Source organism: Staurois parvus, unplaced genomic scaffold (genome assembly GCF_062004578.1).
Source record: "Staurois parvus isolate SC_StPar_1 unplaced genomic scaffold, SC_StPar_1.0 ptg000293l, whole genome shotgun sequence".
Taxonomy (NCBI): domain Eukaryota; kingdom Metazoa; phylum Chordata; class Amphibia; order Anura; family Ranidae; genus Staurois; species Staurois parvus.
The window spans coordinates 1,161,505-1,185,009 of NW_028318089.1; the positions used below are offsets into that span (position 1 = coordinate 1,161,505).

Sequence of the window (23,505 nt, forward strand, 5' to 3'; positions counted from 1 at the left end):
TGTGTGTTATTCCCTCATTATCCCAATTACAATGAGCAGATAAATGTCCAGAGTTCATTTCAAGTGTGCTATTTGCATTTGGAATCTGTTGCTGTCAACTCTCAAGATGAGATCCAAAGAGCTGTCAGTATCAGTGAAGCAAACCATCATTAGGCTGAAAAACACAAAACAAACCCATCAGAGAGATAGCAAAAACATTAGGCATGGCCAAAACAACTGTTTGGAACATTCTTAAAAAGAAGGAACTCACCAGTGAGCTCAGCAACACCAAAAGACCCGGAAGACCACGGAAAACAACTGTGGTGGATGACCAAAGAATTCTTTCCCTGGTGAAGAAAACACCCTTCACAACAGTTGGCCAGATCAAGAACACTCTCCAGGAGGTAGGTGTATGCGTGTCAAAGTCAACAATCAAGAGAAGACTTCACCAGAGTGAATACAGAGGGTTCACCACAAGATGTAAACCATTGGTGAGCCTCAAAAACAGGAAGGCCAGATTAGAGTTTGCCAAACGACATCTAAAAAAGCCTTCACAGTTCTGGAACAACATCCTATGGACAGATGAGACCAAGATCAACTTGTACCAGAGTGATGGGAAGAGAAGAGTATGGAGAAGGAAAGGAACTGCTCATGATCATAAGCATACCACCTCATCAATGAAGCATGGCGGTGGTAGTGTCATGGCGTGGGCATGTATGGCTGCCAATGGAACTGGTTCTCTTGTATTTATTGATGATGTGACTGCTGACAAAAGCAGCAGGATGAATTCTGAAGTGTTTCGGGCAATATTATCTGCTCATATTCAGCCAAATGCTTCAGAACTCATTGGACGCCGCTTCACAGTGCAGATGGACAATGACCCAAAGCATACTGCAAAAGCAACCAAAGAGTTTTTTAAGGGAAAGAAGTGGAATGTTATGCAATGGCCAAGTCAATCACCTGACCTGAATCCGATTGAGCATGCATTTCACTTGCTGCAGACAAAACTGAAGGGAAAATACCCCAAGAACAAGCAGGAACTGAAGACAGTTGCAGTAGAGGCCTGGCAGAGCATCACCAGGGATGAAACCCAGCATCTGGTGATGTCTATGCGTTCCAGACTTCAGGCTGTAATTGACTGCAAAGAATTTGCAACCAAGTATTAACAAGTGAAAGTTTGATTTATGATTATTCTGTCCCATTACTTTTGGTCCCTTAACAAGTGGGAGGCACATATGCAAACTTGTAATTCCTACACCGTTCACCTGATTTGGATGTAAATACCCTCAAATTAAAGCTGACAGTCTGCAGTTAAAGCACATCTTGTTTGTTTCATTTCAAATCCATTGTGGTGGTGTATAGAGCCAAAAATGTTAGAATTGTGTCGATGTCCCAATATTTATGGACCTGACTGTATGTAAAGCTCTGCATAAATGGACGGCGCTATATAAGTATCTGAAATAAATAAATAACTATGGGGGCATCCTTATCCTCCACAGGATGGCAAAAGCAGACTAGCCCAGTTGTAACAGTGAGGACTATGTATTGCCCAGCCTCCATCTCATCAAGGAGATCGGAATTGTGTGTTAATAGCTTTCGAATTCTTTAGAAAAGGATATTTACTCTAGATTTACGAACAAGTATGTGGTATGTGGTCTTACCTGAATGGATATATATTAGATTATTAGGGCGGGCCATTATTTGCGGCAAAATCTAAAAGAGATTACAATCAGATTACAAAGTGCGGACTATCGGGTGCAAGCCTTAGTTGCAGTCCTACCTATTGGTTCACTTTCTCCATTTCCCCTTTACTGCATAGATATAACCTCTTGGTTAAATTGTTTTCGCTGGTGTGTGTTTGCTCTGTGGTCCTGTGTCAGTTCAGTCATTATTCATTTTCTCCCCTCCCCCTCCAGTATCTCTCCTTTCACTAACAGCAGAGTGACATGCGGTCCCTATCAGTGACCCCCGCCATTCACTTACACACCTGTCCCATCTTAGCAGCTGTGATCTTTTATTCTCATTGATTTTGTCACACCCCATGTGTGATTGTGTGCAAAGTTCCAAGTTGTCACTTAATCATTTTCTCTCTCAATATTTCTAATATGACTTGTCTTTCTTCCCTTTCCAGCTCAAACCTCCTCTCCCTCTCCCTCCGCTCGGCCTCCTGCCTCTCTCTCTCCAGCGTGGCTCTTTCCCTCTGTAGCTGCAGTTCTTCCCGTCGCAGAGCTAGTTCCTCTTCCCGCAGGCGCTGCTCTGCCTCTGCCCTCCGTTCTAAGTGTTGCAGTATTCGAGCGTATGCATTGCAGCAGCCTTCGCATTCTTGTTTCTTGACCAGCCTTTCTCCCATGTTGTTGTCTTCCTGCTTAGACTCCATTGCTGAAATGGAATGTACCGCTGGTTAAAATGAATTTGATAAAATAATACAACATAAGGTATAATACAGTAAAACTGAACTCTAAGTGTGGGACATCTTGCATAGCTACATGGGTCCAACCATACCTGGAGTTCAGCTTTAAAGATCTGATTAAAACTGGTATTTCAGTTTTGGGTGGGCCCTAGAGGGCTGAAAACTGTCTTTTTTTAATATTTTTTGGCGATACTAGAAGTTACCTATTTGTCATGCTTAAAAGAGAAGTATGGGATGGCTTTTTTTTCCCCAAATTATACTTGCCTAGGTTGATGCAGCATCGGTCTGCCAGGTCTAACTGTGAAACTCCGTGATCACATGACCGCTGATCGCTGAGTTCTCACTGCCGCTGTGAGCAGAGAGCGGTGACTGTCAGTCACCTGTCTGATCTGCCCCCCGTGCTCACTGAATCGCTGGGCTGTGGAGGGGGGTGAAGCAGCTGGCTCAGGCTCTCAGCAGATCGCTGAAAGGGTGAGCCAGGTGCCGCTCCAGACTCTGGGGTGAATCCCGACTTTAAAGTCGGGATCTTTCTCCAGCCTGGACCGGCTAAGTGACATCAGCTGACAGCAGGCTTCAGTTCACTGTCAGATGAAGATGGGTCACAGGAGTTCAGAACGAACTGCACTTCTGTGATCCACAGAAGTACAGCCAAAAAAAGCTTTGGCTGTACTTCTCCTTTAACTAAAAAATAAAGCAAATACTTCAGTACTGTGCCCTTGTGCAATGGAGCACTGAGAGTTTAAGGTTAATTAGCACACTGAACACTGCCTTAGGCGCATAATCCTTGGTACTTGCTGCAACATTCCCTATCAACTGTCTTGCCAATGCATGTCATTGCATGATGTTTAAGAGAAGATGGACTATTTACGATCTCATGATTATTATGTCGGGGTGAAATTATTTTTATGAACATGTAAAGCTGAATTTAAAGAATCAGTTCACCTTTGAAAAAAAAAATAATATCTTTTTGCAGATAAAATAATGTGCATTTATTATTTTTTTTACTAGGAGCCTGCAAAGCCTTGCACCTATGATCAGCAGATCACGGGCGTAATGCAGGACTCCTGCAGACTGTCCACATAAGCTGTACGCTCATACATCGCACAGGCAGGCGGTTACACAATGACAGGAAGAATCAATGCACCAAAAGAGCGCTCACCAGCACCCTGGTAATTCACGGAGAACTACAAGCCGATAGCCGCAAAGGCTGTTGGTACTTGTAGTTTTCCCATTCACAGAGAGGGAGCAGAGCCCCGCACGGCCGCAGTTTTTTTCTTAAATAATGACGACGAGTTCGGGGAGAAGATCCATGGCTCCTGTTACACATGGTGCAGGAGTAAGAACACCCCTAAAAATGGGTGGAACATGTTACATGTTCCCAAAGGTGAACTTGTCCTTTAAAAGTTGCCATAACATTTAAAACACGGTACCTCCTTCATCACATATGGTAAATGCATAACAAATCAATGATTTGTATATAAGAGGTGCATTATTCCCATGCCATTTAAAGTGGAGTTCCACTCAAAAGTGGAAGCTCCGCTTGTTTGCCTCCTCCCCCCCTCCACTGTCATATTTGGCACCTTTGGGGGAGGGGGGGGCGGATACCTGTTTTTGGCAGGTACGCACTCCCACTTCCGGCTCAGTTCACCGCAGCAAAGCGAGCTGGAATTTCAGCCCCCTCCTCCCTCCCGCAGTCTCCTGGGGACCTTCACAGGTTCCAGAAGACTGCCGGACCAATGAGAATGCACAGCGCGACTTGCGCATGTGCAGTAGGCACCCGGCTGTGAAGCCGCAAGCCGACACAACCTGGTGCCCACAGTTGTGATGCCGACACCTGTGAGAGAAAAGGCAGAGAAGGGACAGCGTGGATGAGCACATATCGCTGGACTCTGGGACAGGTGAATGTGTGTTTATTAAAAGTTTATTAACAGTTTTTGTAGCTACTGACTTTTAATAAGCACAAAACTGACTGGAACTCCGCTTTAAAGTGGAACTTCAGCATGCGTAGAAACAGTTGTGTTCAAAATAATAACAGTGTGTTGAAAAAAGTGAATAAAGCTCAAAATCCTTCTAATAGCTTTTATTTCCATACATACAAATGCATTGGGAACACTACACATTCTATTCCAAATCAAAACATGAAGAAAAAAAGTATCAAATTTGTGCTGTTCCTCTACAAAAATTGAAGAAAAGTGAATATTAGACTGTTCAAAAAAATAGCAGTGTTTGTATTCTTCTTTAAACTCAAACATTCACTATATAAACTGAAAAATGTTTAAAGATTTTGCTTTCCTTTGAATCACTTAATGAATATTTAGTTGTAGTCGCACTGTTTCTGAGAACTGCTGTACATCTGTGTTGCATGGAGTCACCCAACTTCTGGCACCTGTGAACAGGTATTCCAGCCCAGGAGGATTGGACTACATTCCACAGTTCTTCTCTATTTCTTGGTTTTGCCTCAGAAACTGCATTTTTGATGTCACCCCACAAGTTTTCTATTGGATTAAGATCCGGGGATTGGGCTGGCCACTCCATAACGTCAATCTTGTTGGTCTGGAACCAAGAGGTTCCACGTTTACTGGTGTGTTTGGGGTCGTTGTCTTGTTGGAACACCCATTTCAAGGGCATTTCCTCTTCAGCATAAGGCAGCATGACCTCTTCAAGTATTCTGATGTATTCAAACTGATCCATGATCCCTGGTATGCGATAAATAGGCCCAACACCGTAGTATGAGAAATATCCATATATCATGATGCTTGCGCAACCATGCTTCACTGTCTTCACAGTGTACTGTGGCTTGGATTCAGTGTTTGGGGGCCGTCTGACAAACTGTCTCCGGCCACTAGACCCAAAAAGAACAATCTTACTTTCATCAATCCACAAAATGTTGCGCCATTTCTCTTTAGGCCAGTCAATGTGCTCTTTGGCAAATTGTAACCTCTTCAGCAAGTTTTTTTTTTCAACAGTGGGACTTTGCGGGGGCTTCTTGCAGATAGTTTGGCTTCACATAGGCGTCTTCTAATTGTAACAGTACTCACAGGTAACTTTAGACCTTCTTTGATCTTCCTGGAGCTGATTGTTGGCTGAGTCCTTGCCATTTTGGCTATTCTTCTATCCATTCGAATGGTAGTTTTTCACTTTCTTCCACGTCTTTCAGGTTTTGGTTGCCATTTTAAAGCATTTGAGATAATTTTAGCTGAGCAGCCTATCATTTTCTGCACTTCTTTATGTTTTCTCCTCTCCAATCAACTTTTTAATCAAGGTACGCTGTTCTTCTGAACAATGTCTGGAATGACCCATTTTCCTCAGAATTTCAGAGAGAAATGCACTGTAACCAGCATGTACAACATTTGCTGCCTTCCTTCCTTAAATAAGGGCAATAATTGCCACCTGTTTTTCAAAGAATGAATGACCTCACTAATAGAACTCCACACTGCTATTATTTTGAACATGCCCCTTTCAATTAGTGATTCAATTACACAGAATCAGCAGCATGCATGTCATGACTGTTGGGTCTGTTGGATTTCTATTACTCTACTACACCTGCTAGTAAATTATTTGCCATGTAGAAATATCATTTCTACCAAAAACAGGGATTGATCAGGTTAGTGATGTCTGACTGCTATTATTTTGAACACAACTGTATGTCCAAGGGCTCTGCCCAGCCATCAGGTCCAGCAGAGTCCTTTGGCACATCTGTGCACACACAAAAAATTTCAAAAAATTTGCTTTCAAAATTAATCGCACCACAATGCGCTAACACACATTAATACAATGCAAAATTGTGTTTCAACCCTAAACTGTAGACTATTGATGGCTGCAAAGAAGGATAGAGAGGGCCAAATAAAAAAAACCCACCAATATAGATTACATTACTATAAAGTATAGTGAAGTGGTAATAATATCATTAGTATTTATGAAGGTAATCCGGTGTACAAACCAAGTGTAGTGGATGCCTCCTCCTGTGCTCTGCGTAGTGCTTCCTCGCTGACATTCACACAAAGGGTGTCTCTCAAAGGGTCCCTGTGGCGTGGATCAGAGCCAACTTCCCATTTCTCAGACTCCAGTTCCAGAATCTTCCGCAGCAATTCTTCTTTTTCCATATACATGGCCTCTGTACCACCCCTGTGTAGAGGGCTATATATCAGACAATGCATAATATAAGAGACAAAGTGCTGCACAGTGCAGGAAAGAAGGGAGTTCCAGATGACAAAAGCAGGACAGGCATAATGTACAAAGTAATGGGTCCAGCCCAACCACCAAGTTTCCCATACTCCTTCCCAGTTTACCTTGTGCCATTCCCACTGCTATAAGTATTTTATGTTTTATAATTGTTCATAGTGCAATGAATTAAAGAAATGGCCTCACAATTCTGCAGTGTGTTTCAGTCAATGCCTCCTAAACTTTTGGTGCCTTTAGCAAAACCTTAGCCTCAGAGCATCATATATTTGGGACAATTTGTAAATCGTGCATGAAACCATCTAAACTTGCTATCAAGAAGACGTCGTTTGGAACTCTCCGTAAATCTTGTAAATGTACAAAAGCTTCCCACCGTGCTGAAGAAAACAGCAGTTCCATCTAAAACTAGATGAGTACACTGGAAATGAGACAGGCGAGGTATATATATTCAGTGGGTTTATGAAACGTTGACTGTAACTAGCTAACACCTCAAGCTTTGTCTGAATTAAAGCGGTAGTAAAATGTGTTTAGAAAAAGAAAAACTGGTTCAATGGTGCAGGATCTGGGAGGTTGCCTCTAGATCTTCTATATGTCTGGTATATAAAGAAAATACTTATAAAATTTTGATGTTCTGGTACAAGACTCCTGAGGTTCTCCATGCTCGCAATCCGAGTGTTTCTCCTGTCTGCTGGTGATGCGGTGAGAAAATTGAAACTCTTTTCCATATTTTTTGGCTTTGCCAACACATTGCACCTTTCTGGAGAGAGGTCTTTAGTCTTTTGCAGCTACTTTTACGGATCCACATTCCATTTGACCCCATCCACTTTTTACTGGGCCTACCTTTTCCAGGCCTCTCTAAACTTGCCAAGAAACTATCTTATGTCCTAACAGCGGCCAGGAGAACCATTCCCATGCATTGGCTTTCCTCCTCCTACACGGTCGAAATTGGTTAGGGTTGTTGCTGAGATTAGAAGAATGGAGTACCTCACTGCTATGCATGCTAATTTTGTCCCCCTTTTTGAAGCAGTGTGGGAATCATGGGATCTTTACATTTCCGATATGTCTACTCAGATGTTGCTAGCTAATCCACTGTTGTGCACTGACTTTGTATGTATCTGCATTTCATCGATGAACCTGTTTCCTCTTTTTTTTCTGTTGATTTGTGCTGTGCAATCTTATGTTTGTTCTATGCCTTTTAAAACCCAATAAAAAGTAAATTAATTAAAAAAAAAACAAACAAAAAAAAAACTGGTCCCCTCCAGAGGGTAATGTCATAATGTGCTTGTTAGCTACATCACTCACATGGAATCCATCTTCACCTAGTCTTTCGTCTGGGTTTACAGGCTCCAGTTGTTTGAATGGTCAAGCCTCAATGACGTCACATTATGAGTTATGGCCGCGGTATAGCTCCATGCCGTCCATTGAGAGCACAGTGCACACACGCCGGTGATGTCACCAGCTGCTTCACATGTAAATATTACCTAAACGGTGCACATTTAGGTGATATTTGCTGTACCTACAGGTGAGCCTTATTATAAGCTTGCTTGTAGGTACAAAACAACAAAGAAAGTTTACTTCCACTTTAACAATCTGGAGACAGATAATGAAGATGTAGCTCAGCTGCAAAATGTTTCGAGGTTATGACCACAGAAATCCATTATTGCTGATGCCTCATGCTTTGAAATAACAAAAGAACACAAAATGAACCTTTAGTCTATGAAAGAAAGTGGTAAATAGCAGCAAAATATCCATTTTCATTGCAGACTGATTAAAATGCAAGTTCCGTGGATACAGGTGTACACATTATAATATGATTTGTCCTTTACCTTGACCAACAACTATGGAGTATAAGAAACCTCCTGTAAGGAAAACAAGTGAATGGATTGTTTAGGTAGGCTTTCACATGATGTACTTTTGATAAATCTGAAAGAGATCGGATGTAGATTGCAAAATCAGATTGTATGACCCACTTAACATGGAATGTACTACAAATGTTTTCATAGATAAAGGCACTGGGGGGGTTTACACACCTTTCCTTCTATGATGACATTGTTCCAGACCTCGTTATGGAGACTAAGCTGGCCTTACACTTATAGAAGTCTAAATGATTCTTTCATCCATGCTACACAGCACAGATGGGCGAATCTCCCCTGCCAGCTATTGTATTCTGACAGCTGGCTCCAGTGGCTGTCAGAATACCCAAACAGTAGCTGCATCTGATTGGATGCAGGAGTTGTTTGGCTGACAATTTTCCACCCGGCTTCTTCAACAAAAGCCGCTTGATGGGTGGACACCCATGCAATGCGATTCAGGTGCAGACAGGTGCGGATGCAATTTGAGCCATACAAAATGTATGGCTCAAATCACACCACACAGACATCGCATGTGACGTGCACAGGTATGTGGTGTGATTCCTGTGCGAATCACATGCGGTGCCCCCACCGCACCGCACAGGTATGAACCTAGTTTAAAAGTACATAGAAGAATGTTAAGCATACATATAAGACACATAGATGTTTACTTACCATAGCTGGAAAGTGCAAAATCAGGTGCACGTCTGCATAGAACCTTCCAGGTTTTTTTGCCAAAACTTAAAGTGTTACTAAACCCAGGACCCTGCATTCACTATATCTGGTCTCCCACAGTACACAGAACATGGAAATGCAGTTATTTTAGTAAATATAAACTGCTAAATACCTTTTCTCATCAGCAGTTAGAGCAGTCTTGTGACTTCAGGAGAGCACTGCGTAAAGCTTGTAGGAGGAGTTTTCTTTCTGCTCCAGGAGGATGCAAAATCCCTGACCTCTGTCTGGACAGTGCTGATTGGCCCTGTGCTGATCACATGCACTCTCCCAAGAAAAAAAACCCCTCTAGCAATACACACCAAACCGAGAATGTGACTACAGATTCAGTCTGTATCAGGTGGACATTTGAACAAGAGGAGGGGCAGAGAAGTCAGGATCAAATGGCCTTTTTACACAATGCAGAGGATTAACCCCTTAGGTTCCACAGTGAGTATACCAAGCATGCTTTACTGCATATACACACTGATTTTACTGTTGTGGGTGTAGTAACACTTTCATTAAACAAACTGAGATTAGAAGCTGATTGGCTACCATGCACAGGTGCACCAGATTCTGAGTTCACCGGTTTTAGTAAATCTCCTCCATAGTGCAAGTTTTATTTTAGGAAAAGGTTTTATTTCCTATTTTAAGAAATATTTTTAAACTTGTATTATTTTTTTTTTAAACAATATCTCCTACAGCCTGCATTTACACCTCAGCAGAGTGTATTCCTAGTGATTTTTTTCAGGCACTTTACAAGTGTTTTACAAGCTTTATGCAAGTGTTTTTGCATGTGTATCATGCTTCAGGCATATGTTTCCTGGACTGTGTAAGGGGAGGAGATCCCCTGTATACACATTAAGGCCCCTTTTAGACATGCCAGACTCCGTCCCGATCAGCAGGGAATCCGCTCTCAGATACCCTGCTGATCAGAGCAGAGCGGATGGATGAGACAGTTTCTACAGACCAGACACAGACAGAGCTCACTCTGCTCTATGGGCGGGCGGATGTAAAGTCTCTGCTGTCCGTTTACACTGACTACCCTCCGATCTGATCCACTTAAACGGAAAAGGATGGATCCCCTTCCGTTTTTTTGTGGTGGACCGGATTGGGTCTGGAGGTAGAGGAGGTGTAAATGGACAGCCTGCCCATAGGTGTGAAAGGACCGGCCAATCAGATCCAACTAAAAAACTGACAGGCGGACCTGATCGGACTCACCACGTGAAAGGGGCCTTACAGGTGCACCCAAAACAGAATTCGCTCAAACTACTTTTTTTGTCGTTTTTTTTTTAACATAGGGGTAGAGCTTAGGGCAACTGAGCATACAGTACCATATGAATGTGAACAGGGACAATTAGAATGGGATTCTGTAAGTTGAGTGTAGTCAGGCATAGGGAAACAAGCTGAAAAATGCCATAAGTGAATGGGGGGGCTTTAAAAATGTGTTTTTTTTCTACAGTGAGTGTACATGGAAAAAAATACCATACAAATGTACACAAGCCCCCCCAAATAATTTCTCTCTAGTACAGTAGTTGTCAAGTTATGAGGCTTTGGTGGCCCCAACTGTGACCTCTGAGGTCCCACATAATATTCAATATACATAACACTACAAAAGACTGTCGGAGATTACAACCACTGTACTAGAGAAATTATTTGGGGGGGCTTGTGTACATTTTTATGGCGTTCTGTCTTGGTCAGGTGAACAGTCTGTCAGGGCTGTTAGGTAGCCATTGAAACCAAAGCCCAGTGGAAAGTAGCATATCTGGTGCCCCAACTACAGGATGGTCACCATGCGGCCTTGTGGTAGTGTTGATTTTTGTGGACAGGACATTATGGCAGTGATCTCTTCCCACTCTCCTACAGCATGGCTTCAACCTCATCTGTACCATAGCTGTAGATTCTGACCAGATAATAAATGTTATTTTCCACTGGGCTTTGGTTTAAATGGCTACCTAACAGCCCTGACAGACCGTTCACCCGACCAAGACAGAACTCCTTGTATGTTGTTCTTAACCCCGAGTCTCCGACACCCCAATCCCCCCATCCTTTCTTCTTTCTGTCTCTCCCCTTTTTCTTTCATCCCTCACCTGTGTCTTTTATAAACCACTCTCTGAATATCACAGAGTTAAAACTGGTCCAATTACACCCACTTCCAAGTGTAAAGACTTTTCCTGTCTGCAAGTTGTATGAGATACTTACTGTTATGACATTTTAATTTTCTCTGTCAAACACCAGTGCCTGAAATATGTATAAATAATCTGCTAAGGATATTTCATACCAGCTTGGTGAGCCTATGTTCTCTACTAATACCTAGAATGTTTACTAGACATAAAATGAAAAGGTGGTTTATGGAAACCTTAATGCCATTTATGGGGAAGTATGTAAAAGGTTTGGGAAATGATTGAAATTGAATAAATCTAAAATGACGGTGGTACCATGTACAGCAGTATGAAGAAATGAAAAATAAGAATGTAGTATGACTCCTCCAGTTATGGCCAGCTTCTTCAGTACATATTTTTACAGCAACATTCCAGAGATCAATACCAATATTGGGGAAAAAAGTGAAACATATGACCACTGCACACTTCTCCTTGCTCTCCCATGTACAATCGCAGGGGACCCTGTCTTCATTCATGAGCACACTGTTTTGACAATTTCTATAGTCCTGGAGGCATTGCGTGGGTTGACTATACCTCTAAAAAGGGAGGCATTTTTGGCCAATACTTAGATTAATGCTATATAGTAATGTTCCTCCAAAACAGTGTGCATTGATCCACAAAACATGTCTAGAATGTGAAAATCCACTACATCTATTGATGTATTTGATCTTTATAAACTGAAAAACACACATAACTTGTAAAATATATCATGTCTCAGTCACAGTTAAAGTAGAACTATAGGAAAAAACTTTTTTTTTTCCATTTTGCATACAGTAAGGGAGGGTTATAATCCCTGTAAGGTTTATTTTTTCAGTCCCACAGTAATACCACTTTTGTGGTGGAATCCTAAATTAATGATGTAGCACCCACTGCTCAGCTCAACTGGGGTAGAGTGACTGAAGATGTGGTGAGAAGGTGGGGTCACTGGCTCTGCACCTGAAAAACACTCCATGGCTAGCCTTTACCAGAAGAAGGTCTAGCAATTGCCTTACATGGAACCTAGTACTTGAAGGTCACTTCTAGGCTATTCCCACAACAAGCAGTCCAGCAGAGTCTAGATGCAGCACTCCAAAAGCAAGGCTGAGAATGGTTGTGCCTGATGGTTGCAGTCGATGGGACAAGGCATCAGCAGGGATGTAGAGAAGAGAATTGACTGAAGAAAAAATTAAAAGAAGGATAAGGATGGTAGCCAAAAAATGGGATAGTCTTTTATACAGTAGAGCTTCAGAAAAGATGTCCATTCTCCCATGACACTAGCAAAGAACAGAGACAGTAGTGAAAGGGTTTGTTCTGGGCTGGTGTACGGTATAATCCAAAGGTTAAAAACTTCCTGTATCTCTCAATGAAAAAAAAAAACAATAGTGTTATGCTGAAAGCAGCATACAGAGTTATGGACAGCTACAATGAGATTGCTGCATTCTAGGACCCATCGTTGATGAGCTGTATGCCAACACTGCCATAATACACATGCTGATGCCTAGAAAGCCATGTTCAATTATGAACTGCCCATGAATAAACATCCTCCATGGCCTCCAAGTCTATTTGGCAACATAGCACATAGCTTTGTAACTCTGGCTAAAGCATAATGTTACATAATATAATTCGACACTTAAACTGGAGCTCCACCCAAAAGGGGAAGTTCCGCTTTAGGGACTGCTACCGCACTCCCCATTAAGGATTGCCACCTTTGGGGAGCGGGTACCCGAATTTGACAGGTACCCGCTCCCACTTCCAGTCTGATCGCCTAGGCGATCGGAAACGGAAGGTGTCCTCTCTCCCTGTAGTCTTTTGGGACATGTGACAGGTCCCAGAAGACTACAGGACCATTCACGAAGCGCAGCGCTACTAGACACAAGCTATCACAGCCGGGTGCCGACACTGAAGATGCCGGCCTCCTGGAATACAGAATGGCTGGTGAAACGGGCTGCGGGGGGACATATCACAGGACTGAGGGACAGGTAAGTGGCTGTTTTTTAAAAGTCAGCAGCTACAGTTTTTGTAGCTGCGGACTTTTATTTTTTGATTGGTCGAGTGGAACTCCACATTAAAGTGTTAATAAACCCCAGACCCTGCATTCACTATATCTGGTCTCCCACAGTACACACATGGAAATGCAATTATTTAGTAAATATAAACTGCTAAATACCTTTTCTCATCAGAAGTTAGAGCAGTCTTGTGACTTCTTTCAGTGCTCAGCAGAACACTGGTTAAAGCTTCTAGGAAGAGTTTTTTTTCTGCTCTAGGAGGATGCAAAACCTCTGACCCTCTGTCTATACAGTGATGATTGGCCCTGTGCTGATCACATGCACTCTCCCAAGAAAAAAAAAACCTCTCTAGCAATACACACTAAACTGAGCATGTGCATGTGACTACGGGCTCAATCTGTCTTATCAGGTGGACATTTGGAGAAGAGGAGGGGCAGAGAAGTCAGGATCAAATGGCCTTTTTACATAATTCAGAGGATTAACCCCTTAGGTTCCACAGTGAGTATAACAAGCACGCTTTGCTGCATATACAGTTGTGGGTGTAATAACACTTTAAATATACCACACCATTTCAAATGATTAGATCAAGAAAGGAGCACAATTTGCTAGTATTCAGTAAGGTAGGTGCTATCATAAAATGGTATTTACTATAACCTATTAGATTGTAAGCTCCAAGGAGCAGGGCCCTTCTATCCCTCTTGTATTGAACTGTATTGTTGCTGTATTGTCTCCCTTGATATTGTAAAGCGCTGAGCAAACTGTTGGCGCTATATAAATCCTGTATAATAATAAAATACAAATTCTGTTTTACTACTGTATATAAATATAATGAATAAATGAAGACACATACTGGTACTGAGGTGGTTAAACAATAAATAAAGTTGTGTTTAGTCTTTAAAAGTTTCCCATTGACGCCAATCGCAAGTCTTCCTATATTAATGGAAGTAAGATTATTTATTTATTTCAGGTACTTGTATAGCGCCGTCAATTTATGCAGCGCTTTACACATATATATTGTACATTCACATCAGTCCCTAACCCTCAAGGGGCGTACAATCTAAGGTCCCTAACTCACATTCATACATACACATATTAGGGCCAATTTAGACAGGAGCCAATTAACCTACCAGCATGTCTTTGGAGTGTGGGAGGAAACCGGAGTACCCGGAGGAAACCCACGCAGGCACAGGGAGAACATGCAAACTCCAGGCAGGTGGTACCGTGGCTCAGATTCAAACCAACGACCCTAGTGCTACCAGGTGGAAGTGCTAACCATTTAGCCACCGTGCTGCCCAAGATGACCTTGCATTGTGTGCAATGGATAGATGTCATAGATTAACTCAAAACGCTTTAAATGCCCCGAAACAGTCTTACATTGATTGGTGGTCAGAGGCAATTTAACCCCCCCCCCAAGCCTATAGTGCTGCAAGTCACTGGCATTTTAAATACCCCCCCAAAAAAACTCACAACATTGATGGCATTTGGCCAGTCTTCTGGGCTGATTGATTCCAAGAAGTCTAAGGACATCTAGTGGCTGGATTAAGTTACTGCAGGTGACAAGTCTAGAGAGAAGGTAAGTATGACAGGCTGAGCTGCTTTTTTCCGCCACTGCTCAGGCAGTTTTTGAAATAAAGAAAAAAAAAACATGGCCTGGAGCTGCACTTTAAAATGAAAATGTACTTTGTCCATGCAGACATCCACAGACATAAATATTTACTGTTAGAAAAGTCTAGTACATACAACGAAAAGACTATTGCATGCTCATGCACACGCTCATATTTCCGAACAAAGGCTCACTGCAAACGTGTATTAGCAAGCACACACGAACGTATTGGCACGCACATGAAGCAGTATGTGTGTGGTACTGGGGCCAAACGGCCTAATTAAGTTGGATTGTAACATGAAGAGATTGCTGAGTGGCGTTCAGCTAGTCCCTGATTTACTGTGTTCTGACCTGCTACATTCGCCTTCCCGTGCACAACCCAAAGGAAAATCTGTTTATTGCTGTCCACACCTATACCCATCCCCTGAGGAGGCGGTGGCTCTGGAAGTAGCAGCAGTTTATCTTGATGGGGGTGGTAAACTGGATTTAACAAGAGTTTATATGAAAGTACACCTGTATTCTAAGCCATATGGCCCTTGTGGACCTCTGTCTAGAAGCTCGAAGTTGAAGTACTCAATGAATATATACCATAGGGTCTTTTTTTTTTTTTTTTTTTAATGGCTGTGCGAATGTCTTAACATCCGCATAGCTGTCACAAATAATCCTTGGTATGTGTCTAATATATGTGGAATGTCAGTTTCTACATATTTCCAATGATTGTTAGCTCCATCCAATGGCCACAATATGGTATTTTTCTGATTGAGGTGTATCAGGGAACTACTGCTATGGCCATTAGATAGAGCTGACTATCATAGAAAATAACTAGAAAATTATATTTTACACATAATACACCCATTACAGGGATTATTCATGATGGCTATGTAAATGCTGAGACATCTGAGTTTTTTTTGTAAACTTTTAACCGCTAGCCTACAGGGCACTTATACCCCCTTCCTGCCCAGGCCAGTTTCCAGCTTTCAGCGCTGTCGCGTTTTGAATGACAATTGCGCGGTCATGCAACATTGTACCCATATGAAATTTTTATAACTTTTTTGTGACAGATAGAGCTTTATTTTGGTGGTATTTAAGCAACTCTGGGTTTTTTATTTTTTCTTAAACAAACCAAAAACCACTGAAAATGTTGAAAAAAAAAGTTTTTTCTTAGTTTTTGTTAAAAAATTTTGTAAATAAGTGATTTTTCTCCTTCACTGATATGCGCTAATGAGGCTGCACTGATGGACACTGATAGGTGGCACTGATGGGCATTGACAGGCATCACTGATGGACACTGAAAGGCAGCACTGATACATGGCACAGATATATGGCACTGTTAGGCGGCACTGACTGGCACTGTTAGGCGGCACTGACTGGCACTGTTAGGCGGCACTGACTGGCACTGTTAGGCGGCACTGACTGGCACTGTTAGGCGGCACTGACTGGCACTGTTAGGCGGCACTGATTGGCATTGATAGGTGGCACTGACCGGCACTGATGGGTGACACTGAAAGGCAGCTCAGATGGGCACTGATATGTGGCATTGATGTGCACTGGTAGGTACTGATATGTGGCATTGATGTGGCACTGATGGACACTGGCACGAGGCACTGATGAGCACTGACACAAGGCACTGATGAGCACTGACAGGTGGCACTGCTGGGGCTACACTGATCATCAGGGCACACTGATCATCAGTGCCCTGATGATCAGTGTACATGTCCCCTCTGCGGAAAGCCGATTTTCGGCTCTCCTCTCCTCTCGAGCTGTCAGCGTGACAGCTCGAGAGGAGAGAAATGCCGATAACCAGCATTTCCCTGTTTACATGTGATCAGCTGTGATTGGACACAGCTGATCACATGACCGAGCCGACATCTTTGGCTCTTTCCGTGAACGGTGATCCGCTATGTCCGAGGGACACAGAGCACTGCCAATCGCCGCGCTGCGCACTCCCTATGATGTCATATGACGTCCTCCCAGAACGAGAGAACCACCTTGCGTCCATCATATTACTATATGGTGGGCGGGAGGTGGTTAATGTTGTCTGAGGATTTCTGGTAAATTCCAAATCAGAACTGTAGCAGATCAATGTACATAGGCCTGCTGAAAAGTGTCACAGACTCTACTTTGCAATTTGGCACCTGCCAAAAATCTTCTTCCTCTTTTTGCTATCAATTTTTCTTTGCATTGCACTGCCTGCTGAGCATGCACAGTACAATGTTCACTTCCAACATCCAAAAGAGTTCCATGTAGCGAAGTGCCAGACTAATACAAGACTGCATATTTGCATTATTGAATCATCTATCCCTGTTTAAAGGCCAAAAGAAATAGCAATGCAGCTAAGGAGAGTGCAAAATTCCTTTTGCTTAAAAAGGGCAAATGAAGAGAGAAGTCTGCATTAATGGGGCATGAAAACTTTTTGACAACTAATTTGTGACCCCACAGCGTCATGTATGGGAAAAACAAAAGTGGGCATTTTATCTCTCTGGGAAAGAATTCTATGTAATTACGAACCGAAAAATCGACTTAAAACTACAGTAAGGCTAGGTTCACACCTATGCAGTTTGCATTTGATCCATTTCTGCAGTGCATTTTGCATTTTTGCACGTGTTTTGGATACATTTTTTGAGGTTTTTTTGCTTCTTGCAAGTTAAGGAATGCTGTACGTTAGCGGAAAATGTATAGGTGTGAACCTAGACTTCTGCATGGAAGCATACCGAGAAGAGAGGAGAGGGCTGCAGATGGAGAGGTTTAATGTAAGATGAGGGGAGCAGAGGGTCATGATGAGGAGCAGAGGGCAGGAGTCAGAGCAGAGTTCATCAGAAATTAGAGCAGAGAGAGTCAGAAAGTAGAGCAGAGGGGTCAAGAGGTAGACCAGAGGTGTCAAGAGGTAGGGTGAAGGGTTAGGTCATAGAGCAGAGGCCCAGGAGATAGAGAAGAGGCTCTAGAAGTATAACAGAGGGGTAGGAGGTATGTAGGGGAGAAGGTCACTAAGTAGAGTGGAGGGTCCACAGTTAGGGCAGAGGGTCAAGAGGTAGAGTGGAGGGTCAGGTTGTAGAGTGGAGGCTCAGCAGGTAGGGAAGAGGCTCAGCAGGTAGGGCAGAGGCTCAGGAGGTACAATGGAGGGGTGGGAAGTAGAGCAAAGAGCCAGGTTGAGTGGCAGAGGGTCAGGGTGTGGAGCAGAGAGTCAGGAGGTAAGGCAAAGGATCAGGACTTAGTGCTTGAGGGTCAGGTTGTAGAGTGGAGACTCAGGAGGTAGAGTGGAGGGGCAGGAAGTAAAGCAAAAAGTCAGGTTGTAGGGTGGAGGGTCAGAATGTAGGTTGGAGGACCAAGAGGTAGGGCAGAGTGCTAAAAAGGTAGGGTGGAGGCTCAGAAGGTAAAGCAAAGAGGAGGTAGGGCAGAGGGTCAGGACATACAATGGAGGGGTGAAAGGTAGGGCAAACAGTCATGTGGTAGAGCGGAGGGTCAGGACTTACAACAGAGGGGCAAGAGGTAGAGCAGAGTCAGCAGGTAGGGCAGAGGGCCAGAAGGTAGGGAAGAGGATCAGGACATACAACGGAAAGGCGGGAGGTAGAGCAAAGAGTCAGGCAATAGGGCAGAGGATAAGGGTGGTAGAATGGAGGGTCAGGATGTAGAGCAGATGGCCAGAAGGTGGAATGGAGTGTAAGGAGGTAGAGCGGAGGGTCAGGATGTAGAACACAAGGTCAGAAGGTGGAATGGAGGGTAAGGAGGTAGAGCGGAGGGTCAGGATGTAGAACAGAGGGTCAGAAGGTGGAATGGAGGGTAAGGAGGTAGAGTGGAGGGTAAGGAGGTAGAGCGGAGGGTCAGGATGTAGAACAGAGGGTCAGAAGGTGGAACGGAGGGTCAGAAGGTGGAACGGAGGGTCAGAAGGTGGAACGGAGGGTCAGAAGGTGGAACGGAGGGTCAGAAGGTGGAATGGAGGGTCAGAAGGTGGAACGGAGGGTCAGAAGGTGGAACAGAGGGTCAGAAGGTGGAACGGAGGGTCAGAAGGTGGAACGGAGGGTCAGAAGGTGGAATGGAGGGTAAGGAGGTAGAGCGGAGGGTCAGGATGTAGAACACAAGGTCAGAAGGTGGAATGGAGGGTAAGGAGGAAGAGCAGAGGGTCAGGATGTAGAACAGAGGGTCAGAAGGTGGAATGGAGGGTAAGGAGGTAGAGTGGAGGGTAAGGAGGTAGAGCGGAGGGTCAGGATGTAGAACAGAGGGTCAGGATGTAGAACAGAGGGTCAGAAGGTGGAACGGAGGGTCAGAAGGTGGAACGGAGGGTCAGAAGGTGGAACGGAGGGTCAGAAGGTGGAATGGAGGGTAAGGAGGTAGAGCGGAGGGTCAGGATGTAGAACACAAGGTCAGAAGGTGGAATGGAGGGTAAGGAGGAAGAGCAGAGGGTCAGAATGTAGAACAGAGGGTCAGAAGGTGGAATGGAGGGTAAGGAGGTAGAGCGGAGGGTCAGGATGTAGAACAGAGGATCAGAAGGTGGAATGGAGGGTAAGGAGGTAGAGCGGAGGGTAAGGAGGTAGAGCGGAGGGTCAGGATGTAGAACAGAGGGTCAGAAGGTGGAATGGAGGGTAAGGAGGTAGAGCGGGGGGTCAGGATGTAGAACAGAGGGTCAGAAGGTGGAATGGAGTGTCAGAAGGTGGAATGGAGGGTAAGAAGGTGGAATGGAGGGTAAGGAGGTAGAGTGGAGGGTCAGGATGTAGAACAGAGGGTCAGAAGGTGGAATGGAGGGTAAGGAGGTAGAGCAGAGGGTAAGGAGGTAGAGCGGAGGGTCAGGATGTAGAACAGAGGGTCAGAAGGTGGAATGGAGGGTAAGGAGGAAGAGCAGAGGGTCAGGATGTAGAACAGAGGGTCAGAAGGTGGAATGGAGGGTAAGGAGGTAGAGTGGAGGGTAAGGAGGTAGAGCGGAGGGTCAGGATGTAGAACAGAGGGTCAGGATGTAGAACAGAGGGTCAGAAGGTGGAACGGAGGGTCAGAAGGTGGAACGGAGGGTCAGAAGGTGGAATGGAGGGTAAGGAGGTAGAGCGGAGGGTCAGGATGTAGAACACAAGGTCAGAAGGTGGAATGGAGGGTAAGGAGGAAGAGCAGAGGGTCAGAATGTAGAACAGAGGGTCAGAAGGTGGAATGGAGGGTAAGGAGGTAGAGCGGAGGGTCAGGATGTAGAACAGAGGATCAGAAGGTGGAATGGAGGGTAAGGAGGTAGAGCGGAGGGTAAGGAGGTAGAGCGGAGGGTCAGGATGTAGAACAGAGGGTCAGGATGTAGAACAGAGGGTCAGAAGGTGGAACGGAGGGTCAGAAGGTGGAACGGAGGGTCAGAAGGTGGAACGGAGGGTCAGAAGGTGGAACGGAGGGTCAGAAGGTGGAATGGAGGGTAAGGAGGTAGAGCGGAGGGTCAGGATGTAGAACACAAGGTCAGAAGGTGGAATGGAGGGTAAGGAGGAAGAGCAGAGGGTCAGAATGTAGAACAGAGGGTCAGAAGGTGGAATGGAGGGTAAGGAGGTAGAGCGGAGGGTCAGGATGTAGAACAGAGGATCAGAAGGTGGAATGGAGGGTAAGGAGGTAGAGCGGAGGGTAAGGAGGTAGAGCGGAGGGTCAGGATGTAGAACAGAGGGTCAGAAGGTGGAATGGAGGGTAAGGAGGTAGAGCGGGGGGTCAGGATGTAGAACAGAGGGTCAGAAGGTGGAATGGAGTGTCAGAAGGTGGAATGGAGGGTAAGAAGGTGGAATGGAGGGTAAGGAGGTAGAGTGGAGGGTCAGGATGTAGAACAGAGGGTCAGAAGGTGGAATGGAGGGTAAGGAGGTAGAGCAGAGGGTAAGGAGGTAGAGCGGAGGGTCAGGATGTAGAACAGAGGGTCAGAAGGTGGAATGGAGGGTAAGGAGGAAGAGCAGAGGGTCAGGATGTAGAACAGAGGGTCAGAAGGTGGAATGGAGGGTAAGGAGGTAGAGTGGAGGGTAAGGAGGTAGAGCGGAGGGTCAGGATGTAGAACAGAGGGTCAGGATGTAGAACAGAGGGTCAGGATGTAGAACTGAGGGTCAGAAGGTGGAACGGAGGGTCAGAAGGTGGAACGGAGGGTCAGAAGGTGGAATGGAGGGTAAGGAGGTAGAGCGGAGGGTCAGGATGTAGAACACAAGGTCAGAAGGTGGAATGGAGGGTAAGGAGGAAGAGCAGAGGGTCAGAATGTAGAACAGAGGGTCAGAAGGTGGAATGGAGGGTAAGGAGGTAGAGCGGAGGGTCAGGATGTAGAACAGAGGATCAGAAGGTGGAATGGAGGGTAAGGAGGTAGAGCGGAGGGTAAGGAGGTAGAGCGGAGGGTCAGGATGTAGAACAGAGGGTCAGAAGGTGGAATGGAGGGTAAGGAGGTAGAGCGGGGGGTCAGGATGTAGAACAGAGGGTCAGAAGGTGGAATGGAGTGTCAGAAGGTGGAATGGAGTGTCAGAAGGTGGAATGGAGGGTAAGAAGGTGGAATGGAGGGTAAGGAGGTAGAGTGGAGGGTCAGGATGTAGAACAGAGGGTCAGAAGGTGGAATGGAGGGTAAGGAGGTAGAGCAGAGGGTAAGGAGGTAGAGCGGAGGGTCAGGATGTAGAACAGAGGGTCAGAAGGTGGAATGGAGGGTCAGAAGGTGGAATGGAGGGTCAGAAGGTGGAATGGAGGGTAAGGAGGTAGAGCGGAGGGTAAGGAGGTAGAACAGAGGGTCAGAAGGTGGAATGGAGGGTAAGGAGGTAGAGCGGAGGGTCAGGATGTAGAACAGAGGGTCAGAAGGTGGAATGGAGGGTAAGGAGGTAGAGCGGAGGGTCAGGATGTAGAACAGAGGGTCAGAAGGTGGAATGGAGGGTAAGGAGGTAGAGCGGAGGGTCAAGATGTAGAACAGAGGGTCAGAAGGTGGAATGGAGGGTAAGGAGGTAGAGCGGAGGGTCAAGATGTAGAGCGGAGGGTCAAGATGTAGAACAGAGGGTCAGAAGGTGGAATGGAAGGTAAGAAGGTAGAACGGAGGGTAAGGAGGTAGAGCGGAGGGTCAGGATGTAGAACAGAGGGTCAGAAGGTGGAATGGAGGGTAAGGAGGTAGAGTGGGGGGTCAGGATGTAGAACAGAGGGTCAGAAGGTGGAACGGAGGGTAAGAAGGTGGAATGGAGGGTAAGAAGGTGGAATGGAGGGTAAGAAGGTGGAATGGAGGGTAAGGAGGTAGAGTGGAGGTTCAGGATGTAGAACAGAGGGTCAGAAGGTGGAATGGAGGGTAAGGAGGTAGAGCGGAGGGTAAGGAGGTAGAGCGGAGGGTAAGGAGGTAGAGCAGAGGGTAAGGAGGTAGAGCAGAGGGTAAGGAGGTAGAGCAGAGGGTAAGGAGGTAGAGCGGAGGGTCAGGAGGTAGAGCGGAGGGTCAGGATGTAGAACAGAGGGTCAGAAGGTGGAATGGAGGGTAAGGAGGTAGAGCGGAGGGTAAGGAGGTAGAGCGGAGGGTAAGCAGGTAGAGCAGAGGGTAAGGAGGTAGAGCAGAGGGTAAGGAGGTAGAGCGGAGGGTCAGGAGGTAGAGCGGAGGGTCAGGATGTAGAACGGAGGGTCAGAAGGTGGAATGGAGGGTAAGGAGGTAGAGCGGAGGGTAAGGAGGTAGAACAGAGGGTCAGAAGGTGGAATGGAGGGTAAGGAGGTAGAGCGGAGGGTCAGGATGTAGAACAGAGGGTCAGAAGGTGGAATGGAGGGTAAGGAGGTAGAGTGGAGGGTCAGGATGTAGAACAGAGGGTCAGAAGGTGGAATGGAGGGTAAGGAGGTAGAGCGGAGGGTCAAGATGTAGAACAGAGGGTCAGAAGGTGGAATGGAGGGTAATTAGGTAGAGCGGAGGGTCAGGATGTAGAACAGAGGGTCCCACCTGCGTAGCATGGTGAAATTCTGCCTCTTGTAATAATCCAGCAGTAGTGCGGTCCTCTCTCTGCACCTCCTACCATCCACCTCGAAGCCTTCTCCCTGCAGGGCCGCGCTCATCCTCTCCGCCACCGCTGCCCACACCTGGCCGAACTCCCGCACCCAGAAGGGATTGTGGTGGATGACCTCCCGCAGCAGGATGATATCATGGTGGGCTGCAAAACGGATGTGGCGCTTCCTCGTGGATCCAGGAGGAGAATACGCTCCGAAGTCCGCCCGCACTGATCACAGGGAAGGAAGAGTTTATTAGACTATCCATGGCAGCAGCATAATGCAGCAATACAGCTCTGTGTATATACAATGTAACAAGAAGATTCCTCATCACTTCATGGAAGTGACAGAGCAGACATGGATGATCTCATAGAATATTATATTGTAGCTACCCATCTGCCTCCACTCTCACCAGCAGCAGCACTGCTCTGGACTGGTCCCGGAGACTCCATCCGTCTGACCCTGACGTCCCCTCTCTGATTCCGGCACAGGAAGCAAATCACAACGGTGACATTCTTCCATCGGCCATGAGGTGGGGCTAGAGAGCAGAGTCATTTCTCTGGATGTGTATTCTCATAGAGAACATTTGTGTCAGTATTATAAGGAGAGAAAAGAAACTATTATTATACAGGATTTATATAGCGCCAACAGTTTGCTCAGCGCTTTAACGGGAGACAATACAACAACAATACATTTCAATACAAGAGGGTTAGGAGCA

At 45.4% G+C, this 23,505-nt stretch overlaps 1 protein-coding gene across 2 annotated transcripts; it reads right to left on the minus strand.

The window, feature by feature from the left end:
* Positions 1 to 1,976: 1,976 nt before the first annotated feature.
* On the minus strand, positions 1,977 to 23,283 carry LOC149458139 (uncharacterized). 2 transcript variants are annotated; one of them, XM_089682654.1, is made up of 4 exons: positions 23,200 to 23,283; positions 22,744 to 23,017; positions 6,330 to 6,514; positions 1,977 to 2,358 (listed from the first exon to the last, which is right to left on the minus strand). In XM_089682654.1, the coding sequence occupies exons 1-4, from the start codon at positions 23,237 to 23,239 to the stop codon at positions 2,051 to 2,053; spliced, it is 807 nt and encodes a 268-aa protein (XP_089538780.1). In that variant the 5' UTR covers positions 23,240 to 23,283; the 3' UTR covers positions 1,977 to 2,050. The 2 variants fall into 2 exon arrangements, with proteins under 2 accessions (XP_089538780.1, XP_089538781.1); XM_089682655.1 differs by having other exon boundaries at positions 23,180 to 23,267.
* Between the last annotated feature and the right edge of the window lie 222 nt (positions 23,284 to 23,505).

Coding starts and splice junctions, on each gene's coding strand:
- LOC149458139 (XM_089682654.1), bottom strand. CDS start 23,239: ATGGAGTCTCCGGGACCAGTCCAGAGCAGTGCTGCTGCTG. Junction 6,515..22,743: donor AATTTCACCATGCTACGCAG/GTGGGACCCTCT, acceptor CCCTCTACACAG/GGGTGGTACAGAGGCCATGT. Junction 2,359..6,329: donor GGAGGCATCCACTACACTTG/GTTTGTACACCG, acceptor ATTCCATTTCAG/CAATGGAGTCTAAGCAGGAA.